The 9,438-nt window shown below is 38.9% G+C and overlaps 1 protein-coding gene across 2 annotated transcripts; it reads left to right on the forward strand.

The window, feature by feature from the left end:
- The first annotated feature begins 354 nt into the window (after window positions 1-354).
- On the forward strand, window positions 355-7,760 carry VIP (vasoactive intestinal peptide). Of its 2 annotated transcripts, XM_013178195.3 has the most exons (7): window positions 355-907; window positions 1,265-1,386; window positions 2,990-3,130; window positions 3,519-3,623; window positions 5,094-5,213; window positions 5,888-6,002; window positions 7,471-7,760. In XM_013178195.3, exons 2-7 carry the CDS (start codon window positions 1,274-1,276, stop codon window positions 7,477-7,479), a joined length of 603 nt encoding a protein of 200 aa, XP_013033649.2. In that variant the 5' UTR covers window positions 355-907; window positions 1,265-1,273; the 3' UTR covers window positions 7,480-7,760. The 2 variants fall into 2 exon arrangements, with proteins under 2 accessions (XP_013033649.2, XP_013033650.2); XM_013178196.3 differs by lacking the exon at window positions 3,519-3,623 and having other exon boundaries at window positions 543-907.
- The last annotated feature ends 1,678 nt before the right edge of the window (window positions 7,761-9,438 follow it).

A 9,438-nucleotide genomic window follows, 5' to 3' on the forward strand; every position in this document is an offset into this window, starting at 1 on the left:
TTGAGGCAGGGAGAGCTCCATGTCGAAACCCTCGGCTGTGGCAGTGACCCCAGCCCCTGGGAATTAGCCCCTGGAGTGCCCGCGCTGGGAGCCGCCGAATCGTCGCAAGCACCCTCGGTGCTTGCTTATGGGGGGGCGATTTTTTCCCCGGGAACACACACAGCTTCAACGAAAAAGCAAAGGCTGGCGAACAGCCCGCTTAAAATAAATCAATCGATGAATAAATAAATAAATAAATAAATAAATAATAAATAAATAAGATCATCCGACGGCGCGCCCCGGGCACGCACCCCGGCGGGGATGGGGACCTGCTGGGGGCAGAAAGGGACCGGGTGAGCCTAAAAGCGCCGGCTATGGGATGGAGGGGCAAGGGGGAGACTCGGCGGGGAGGGAAGAGCCCCGGTGGTGGCGGTTCCCAGTTCCCCCCTCCCGGAGCCGCCGCTGGCCGCCTGCTCTCCTGCCTTGCGAGGAGGAATCAGGCTGCCGACGGGGCCCTGCTCCCCGCAAAACTAACTCATTAATATAAATCAAATAATGGAAGAGGGGGATGAGGGGGGGAGGCAGGGTGCGCGTCTCCTCATGAATTAAATATAAGTCTCTGACTGTCCTGAACAAAGCGACCGTCCCCTTGGGAAGGGTGACGTCTCCCCAGTAACGTGATTGCTTCTTCGGAAGCAGAAACGTGTAAACGCTATAAAACGCGGCGGAGCGGCGGGCAGCTCAGATCGTGCGGCGGGACGGAGCTCTCCTCTTCTCCTCCTCCTCGTCCTCCTCGCCCTCCGCCGCCGTCCCCTGCAGCCTCTCAGCCCGGCAGCGGGGCAGGGCGCAGGCCGCCGTCCTCAGCAGCGCAGCGCAGCGCAGCGCCCCTTGCCAGCCCAGCCAGCCCCACCGACGGACTCGCGGCTCCGTGAGTAACTTTCCCTCCGCCGCAGCGGCAACTTCCCAGCGGGTGAGGAGGGTGGCCCCGGCACCAGTCTCCTTCTGCCCTCCCGGCCCTTTAGAGAAGCGGCGGAGAGTGGCTCTGACCGCCCTGGTTAGCCGGGGAGGTGCCCTTCTTTCTTTACCATACACCATATATATTTAAGCTTTAACTGCTACTTCCCGGGAACCACTGCCCTCTGCAGCTTCGAGGGCTTCTTCCTCTCCCTTCCCCTCAGGCATCTCCCCCGCCCCGTCGACGCCGCTGCTGGCAGCATCCCTCTCCCCTCGCGGACCCCGCGCAGTGCGGAGCGGTGCGGTGACGGCTGCGCTCTTCCCTCCGCAGGTGGCGGCCATGGAGCACCGCGGAGCCTCCCCGCTCCTCCTCGCCCTCGCCCTCCTCAGCGCTCTCTGCTGGCGGGCAAGGGCGCTGCCCCCCCGGGGGGCCGCCTTCCCTGCCGTGCCGCGGTAAGGACCGGGGGCGGCTGGGGGGCTGCTCTCCTTGCTCGGGGATGGGACCCCGAGAGGTCACCGGGGGCGCGCTTGGAGCTGAGGCTTTGATAAAACGTGGCTGGGGAAGCCCGGTCTCGCCCCGTCTTTAAAAGCCCCCCGAGGCACGCACGCACCCTCAGAGGCACCATTGACAATGCCGCCCCATGAACCGAGTAGTGGTGACCGCTGTACTTGTGAAAGGCGTAGAGGATATATGCTAAAATGTGCTCTAGGGAGTAGTGGGTGTCCAGCAAAACACTCTGCTTTTCTTGTGGGAAAGCCCCTTCATTTCCACAGGTCGGCTAAGTGAATAGCTGAACTGCTGTCTTTTTTCTTTTCAAAAGCATAGACATCCATAGGAGAAAAGTAAATAAATAAAGAAATAAATAGATTAAAAATTCCCAAATCATGAATGAGGGGATGTGGCGTGTATGGATCAATATATAGGTTTTGTACTGCTAAATGTTTTGAATTGCTGAAGTTTTTATTAGTTATCTAACTAAATTAAATCAGGTGTTATAGTGTTTCACATGTGGGTTGGAGGAATTGTGTGAATAAGTGTGAAAACATTGCAGAAAAGAGATATATGAATACAGCACAGTGATTTATTTCCAAGGCTTGAGTTAGTTTGCTTTACACAGCAACAACTTTATTCATTCATTCATTTATTTATTTATTTATTTTAACCAGAGAGGTCTTACAAGCCTCAATGTAAGTCTTACTAATAGCTATAATAACTGTAAGCTCGCGAGGAAATTTATCTTTTTCATTTTTCACATGTGCTTTTTTCACATCACCACACACAAGGGTTTACCATAGGAATGGTAGGCTGCCACAGAACACAACAGCAGATAGACAAAACATGTGATGCCAAACTACTGCTGTTCAGTCAGGTTGTCCTTGATAAAATATGACACATCATAAGAAACAGCAGTTTACGAAAATGGGAAGTAAATGTAAATCGGTTTATACAGAGCACTTGCAGTGATACATTTGAAAGGTTTGTGAACAGTTTTTAACTTGCAACTAGTAAATTAATTTAAAAGGAGGACAATAAAAAAGCATTAGAGTTACGTGACTGCACTTCGTATTTGGTTTGAAGTTCTGGAGGGTGTGTTTGCCTTCCTATAGAAGAGGCCTAAGAACTGTTTCATATGCACTTCAGTGTTTAATTGGAAGGTAAGTACTTTACAGGAACTCTTTTCACTTTGCATTGGCAAAAGTGGGCAATTTCATTCCTTGTTCATATAAAATATAGCTGTTATGAAAAGTGTTTGCCACTTGAGCTGGAATTGCCATACATTATGCACTGTTCACTGGAGTTAATTGTGTGCAATGACAACATATTTCTCAAATGCATGCATTACAGAGAAAGGAGATCTGTTAGGCTAGTTACTTTATCACTGAGCATGGATTAAACCTGAAAGTGATTTTTGTTTTATCCAGACTACTTTAAAATGGCTTACAGATTAAAGAAGTAGGTAGAGGTGCATTTTACCACAAAACAGAATGCTAAGTTACAATGAAATGTTGCATATCCTCAGTCAACTGCACTTCATGTGGTTTTCTTCTACAACAGATTGGGAAACAGAATGCCATTTGATGCAGCCAGTGAACCTGACCATGCCCATGGGTCTTTAAAGTCTGAATCAGACATTTTGCAGAACACACTACCTGAAAATGAGAAATTCTATTTTGATCTGTCCAGAATTATTGATAGGTGAGTTTCTTTATTGTCATAAATGCAAATGGTGATGCATTGCTTGAATTATGTCAAAAGATCTGTTACATTTTTCAAACAAATATAGGAAAGGAAGAATCAAGTATCGAAAAAAGAACACGCCCTCTGGTTGAATACTTGTAGCAGTAGGAATGTCTGCAGAAATGTTGATTGCATTGCCTTTCTGGCATGATGAGTTCATTCACTTCCCAGGAAGGGTAAAAATATATATACATATTGTGAAAATCTGGAAGATGTTTTATGAAACTAGCTTAATTTAATATGTACAAGAGATAACTTAAGGAAAGCAGTATGTTTACAAAATGAACATTATCAAAATGATATAAACCCAGGTTGTATTGTAGAGTTTATTTATTGTCCATTTCAGAAATGCAAGGCATGCTGATGGAATTTTCACCAGTGTCTACAGCCATCTTTTGGCTAAACTTGCTGTGAAGAGATATCTGCATTCGCTTATTAGAAAACGAGTTAGGTGAGGTGACACTTGCATTAGGTAGAGTTTTTTCCTAGCTGGCTTCATTGGCAATTTTTCACCCTTCTGCACCTAAGTTCTCATTTTTGTAATTTAGAGGTAATGAAAGGGCAACTGGTATAATAATGGGGGAGTCAAAAATCCTATATGATAACTTAGTGGGTTTTGTTACTGAATGCATACTTTACTATTTATTTCTGATACACCTGTGAGGGATATAGCAACAGGCACTGCACATAGCTGTTAATAAATATTGGTAATAGTATAATGATTGCCATGCCAAATTTGCCTTTTTTTTTTTTTTGATAATGATTTTACTGGCTTGGTGAATGACTGGAAAAAGCAAACAAAAGCTGAATGATTACTCATTACTTATGTAACAACAGGGGGATATTCAATGAAGTTAAGAAACAACTGGTTTACAGTGACAGCAAAAAGGGATGATATTTTTGCTGCTGTAGAAACCATTGCCAGAGCACTTTGGGAGATCTGCATTGTAGAAGGATTCAAAAAAGAATGAGGCAAATCTGTAGGCAAGGGGTCTGGATGCAATTTTCAGAGCAGGGAGCTCATGAACGAATGGTCTCAGGGTGCTGAGAAGGATCACTCTGTACTTCTCTTTCTTTCAATATCCCTAGGCAGCAGCTATTGGGCACTCTTGGGAACAGAATAATAAGGTACTTTGGTCTGAACTAATATGACAGTTCCTATTAGTGCCTACTTACTGCTTAAAAGCTGAGTGAAAATTAGGTCCTCCATTTTGACCTATTTATGTCAATGCTGCCTTTGTTCCAGAACTTATAGGGCCAGTTTCTCGTATGTTATAAAGTAACAGATCACTGAAATCAGAACACCCTGAGGTGTCCCAAGACCATGCATGAAAAATATACCTTCAAGTCTGGATTTCACAAATTGTGTTTTGTCTTCTGATACTTTCTTAAAACAAACATTTGCAGCTATATATGTAATGTCACGCTCTCCCTTTCCTCAGAGGCAGGCTCAGTCCTCACTGAGTTAAATGTGAACAGAGACCAGGCCTTTTAAGAGGTTACTCTGACTTAAACTAGTCTTCATCTTGGTATTGGACTAAAATGTATATAAGCACATGAAAGAAAACAGAATAAAGTCGGTTTATTAAAAAGAGTAATGGGGGCTATGAGAACACATAGGACAAAATTGTAAAATTCTTGCACAGCCACTTGATCCTGCAGACCTCCTATGACAGGAGCTCTGGAAGTCATTGAGAATTGACAGATCGGTCCTTGATATTACGATACAAATAAAGCAATAGAGGCAATGACTTTTCAAGTGCAGAAAGATCCAAAGTCATAGCTGTAAATGAAAGCCGAAATGAAAATTAGATTTTATTTAGCTCAACATTGTAAAGTTTATTTTACTTATTTAATACTATCTTCTTTTAAACTGTTATTATCTATTAATTTTTCCTTCATGATTGTTGTATGTTGCCAGTTCCCAGGACAGTCCTGTCAAACGCCACTCTGATGCTGTCTTCACCGACAACTACAGCCGCTTTCGGAAGCAAATGGCTGTGAAGAAATATTTAAACTCAGTTTTAACTGGAAAAAGAAGGTACTACAATAAAGAAAATATATTTTTTCCATAGCTGTATAGTACTAAACATAAAAAATTTATGACCACTTATATATACATATGGAAAGAAGACAAACAAATGACAATGAACATTAATGACTTTTTAACATAGTTTATAAGATGACTTTCAAATACATACAACATTTTCTTCAATTCTGAAACAGAGGCTACAATCAGATTAGAGTAAAAGAATAAAGAGGAGATAGCATCTAGTAATCTTAAAAAGCTTCTGACATATTCTTAAATTGATTTTATGTGTAAAAAAAGCCTCTTAAGGAAGAAATCACAGAGCTATGGAACATCAACAAATTTTTATTTATTTATTTATTTATTTTAAGGGAAACACACTATTTGATGAAAATCTATCTTTAAGTAAATACAAAAAATTTAGAAGTCCCCAAAACATCATATGTCCTAACCAGTATAGGTGAGAAGTACCAGTATTTTAGGGCTTATTCTCTTGTATATTCACTCAGACAACCTCTTCTAAATATCTTGTCTCTTCACCTCTTCTAAATGTGCTAATTCATGTTATTCATAACACTTCTGTATAAGTTTAACAAAATGTACAATAGATAAAGTCAGAACAAGGCTTTGCTTCTTGTTTGCTTTTTCTTCTGAAGCCAATAAAACTTGTTTTTGATCCACAACAGCCAGGAAGAGCTAAACCCCTCTAAACTTCGTGATGAAGCAGAAATTCTTGAACCTTCCTTTTCAGAAAACTATGATGATGTTTCTGTAGATGAGCTGCTGAGCCACCTCCCCCTGGTATGCCCAGATTTTCTTTCCTTATGCTGTTAGCTAACTTTACCCATAAAGCGAGATCAGTCATACATGAAATGCGGCACATCAGAAAAGCAGAAAAAGCCATGTTCCAAAAAATGCTACTTCTTTCTATAGGGATTATGTGTGAATATAATAATCATTTTAATAAGAATAATTAAACTATCCCATGATTGCTGTTATTGAAAGTTCCTGATTAAATGGCACTGTTAATAATGTACCTAACTCACTTGGGTGTTTCAACCTGTATGCACTGTGGCATAAAATCAGAATTGACTCATCTTTAATTATAAAGATTATTATTTCTTCAGAGAACAAGCTCAGTGACACTTCTTTTAATTAAAAAAAAAAAAGCTACCCATTTTGTTTAACATCATCTACCTCAGTTGCCCCTAGAACTAAGAGAATCAGCAATGTGAACCCTAAGCATTAAGGAAGTTCTTGGCTCCCATCTGAAATGTGGTGTAGATGGATCGCTGGGCAGGCAAATATTGCAGTTACTGTTTTCCATTTAGCTGTTACTATTTTTCAAAGCTCATTCACAAACATTTCTTTGATTTACTTACACGTAAATCCTTTTACATCACAGCACTTGCAGGGACATAAAATTGAAAGGGTAATGTAAAAACTTATCAGGCTTGTTATTCTTAAAATTGTATTAAGAAATTGTTGATAGTTTTGTTGTTGTTGTTTTGGGTGTTATTTTTTGCCATTCAGCTATGTCAGAGCTACAAGATGAAAACTATAATTCTGAAGATAATGTTTTCAGGGAAATAAAAAAAATTTTTCTCCAAACTGTTATTTAGTTCATAGAATGAAAGAAAATTTTCTTTTCTTTTCCACAAATTTGGCTATTCCTCCAAAGGTCCCAAATATTAGAAAGAACAATAATGGCTTATGCTTGAAGGAACAGAATTATTTCTATTTGATGGGATTCAGAAAAGAATCTTAATGGAAAATATTATTCAAAAAATATCTGCTTCTGGATTATGCAGTGGGTTGATCATATTCACTTGGAAATATTTTTGGTCCTTTCCTTTTTTATCGACTGTACTGCTGATTCAGATCTCCCTATAGATGAAAAGTTTACTTAATATTGGCTGTTATTGGTCATTTTATCATAGTGCCCAGTTCTTGACAGAGTCTTTATCAAGCAGCCTGAATTCAATCTGTCTGAAGGATACAGATATTTTCAAAGTGAGCTGTTTAGCACTGTAGGACAATGTGCAGTAACAATTTTACAATAAATCTTCAGCCTTTATTCTTGGTCCTACAACCTTGTCTGCCAGTTGTAATGACCATCAAGCTCCTGCGAAGAGCCCCTTCTCAGTCCTAAACACAGTAGCTGTTTTTTACCATTGTTAATTCTTGTCTCCTGTCTGCTTTTATATACCTCATGATGCAATTGCTTACCAAAATGATTTTTAAAGCATATTTCTCCTTTGCATTTCAGGACCTCTGAAAGGCACCTGGTAAAGTCTACAACAAGAACACGTTATTTTTGAGTTCCACATAGTATTTCAAAGAGACGACTTTAGTCATCAAACCAGAACAAATATGTTGTGAAGTGAAAGTTGTGATATATTTGTTTCTTATGTAATAAAAGTTGATATTTACATTGTAAATACTACTCTAGAGTTCTCTACTGAAAGCTGTACATATGGATGCCAGTTAAAATCATAAGAAGTCTGTGAGTCCATATGCTGTAAATCCTTTACTTCAATAAATTCATTTGAAAAAGAGCGCACTGCTGAAAAGAGCCCATCATTACTAATTAATTGGCTTATTTTAGGTGTGGTACAAAGTCAGATAAGACTGTATGATAAGATGGATACATGTGCAGACAGCTTCATAAACAAGTGTGAAAATGTGAGGAAAAGAATGTACGAAGGGTCTAAAACTGCATTATAAAAAAATCTGAAGTTTACTACTGAGCAAAAGAGTGTTTTTTAATAACAGCTTGCCAATCAGAGAAAATAAATTAAAAAAAGTATTACAAATTTTTTGACCTTCGACAGCATCTTTCCTTTTTACTCACATTTTTAATAGTTCACAATATACAATTTATATTAGAACCAGAAATGTATCCCATGTTTTTAGTGGTGTTTTGAATGCAATACTTTGGAACTGCCAAAGCATACAAAGAAAAACACAGTCCCTTTTCTTGTTTGATGTCTAAAGTCACTGGTTATTCTACATTTGGTTGTTTGTAGCTTTGATGATGGAACTATTCCTTATATATAAAAAAATATCTGAAGAAACTTTACTATTTTTTCAGAATGAATGTAACTTACAAAATATGCAGACAATAAATCATTTTATTATCATGGCAAACTTATTGGTTTGAATCAGTGCTACAGTTATCTGAAAAAGGGTAGAGGTCCCAGTTAGTTCTGTCTCTACTATATTAGTAGAGGAAGATATTTATACAGTGAGGTATGCTATAAATATTATTTTGTTAAATTAAAAACACAAAGCAAGTAAGCTTTATAGAAACATATCTTAGTAAGAAACTGGAAATTTGAAGCTGATTCACAGTTGCGATGAATCAGAATTCAGTTGTATTTTGTAAAGATTCTAGATTTAAGTAGTTGGATCATTTCCTAAAGAATTATTTACTTCCTGCAGTATGGAAAGCAGCACTGCAGCACTGCATACACAAGTTATGAAATGCATATTCACGTATGATACTAGAGTTCCTATGAACACCCTCCCATATCCTAAAATGAGACAAAAATTGAAGTAAAAAAAATTCAGACCTACCTACAAAGTTCAATGTGGACTTTCAAGTATATTTATATATCACACATATGGAACAGATAGTGATCAAAATGATTTACAAGTTTCACTTACAAGTTTGCTGCTCTCATTTAAAAGGAAGCTTCACACATGATAAAATTTTAAATTTATGGAGACTAGTTCTCATAAATTTGCAGCCTTCTGGTTTACAAATTTTTTGAATATTGGCATATATACATCAAGTGAAAACCAGTTTGTACAGATCAGATATTATTATTGCTGTTTCCACCTAGTGTTGACTGAACTAATTTTAGTTTAAACCAGTGAATGGTTCTCAAAAGTTAGACTTACAATTTTAAAGCCTTGTCTTGAAAACTGGTCTTCTAATGGTTGTCCACTCTCACTTCCTATCTCATTATGAAAATTTGAGTGGAAAATTGCCTCCGAAGATACTTGAAGCACACTAAGAGATGGATGGTGTAGTAGTATTTAACTGAGAATTTTCTTTGGTGTAGTTTGAACTTTGTTAGGATTTCTGTGTTAACATGTATTATAAAATCTTAATGACAAAAAAAAAAAAAAAGAAAAAGAAAAAAAACCACCTAGGCAATTTCTTCATACACAGAGATTTTTGTTTAAATATATGTAATGTTAAGAACTCCTCCAATATTTTAAATGGACT

The sequence above is a fragment of the Anser cygnoides genome, chromosome 3, assembly GCF_040182565.1.
Source record: "Anser cygnoides isolate HZ-2024a breed goose chromosome 3, Taihu_goose_T2T_genome, whole genome shotgun sequence".
In the NCBI taxonomy this organism is placed as follows: domain Eukaryota; kingdom Metazoa; phylum Chordata; class Aves; order Anseriformes; family Anatidae; genus Anser; species Anser cygnoides.

Bases quoted from the DNA above. Each gene is read 5' to 3' on its own strand.
- VIP (XM_013178195.3), top strand. From the start codon at position 1,274: ATGGAGCACCGCGGAGCCTCCCCGCTCCTCCTCGCCCTCGCCCTCCTC. The intron at 1,387-2,989 runs GTAAGGACCGGG...CTTCTACAACAG, and splicing joins GCCTTCCCTGCCGTGCCGCG to ATTGGGAAACAGAATGCCAT. The intron at 5,214-5,887 runs GTACTACAATAA...GATCCACAACAG, and splicing joins GTTTTAACTGGAAAAAGAAG to CCAGGAAGAGCTAAACCCCT.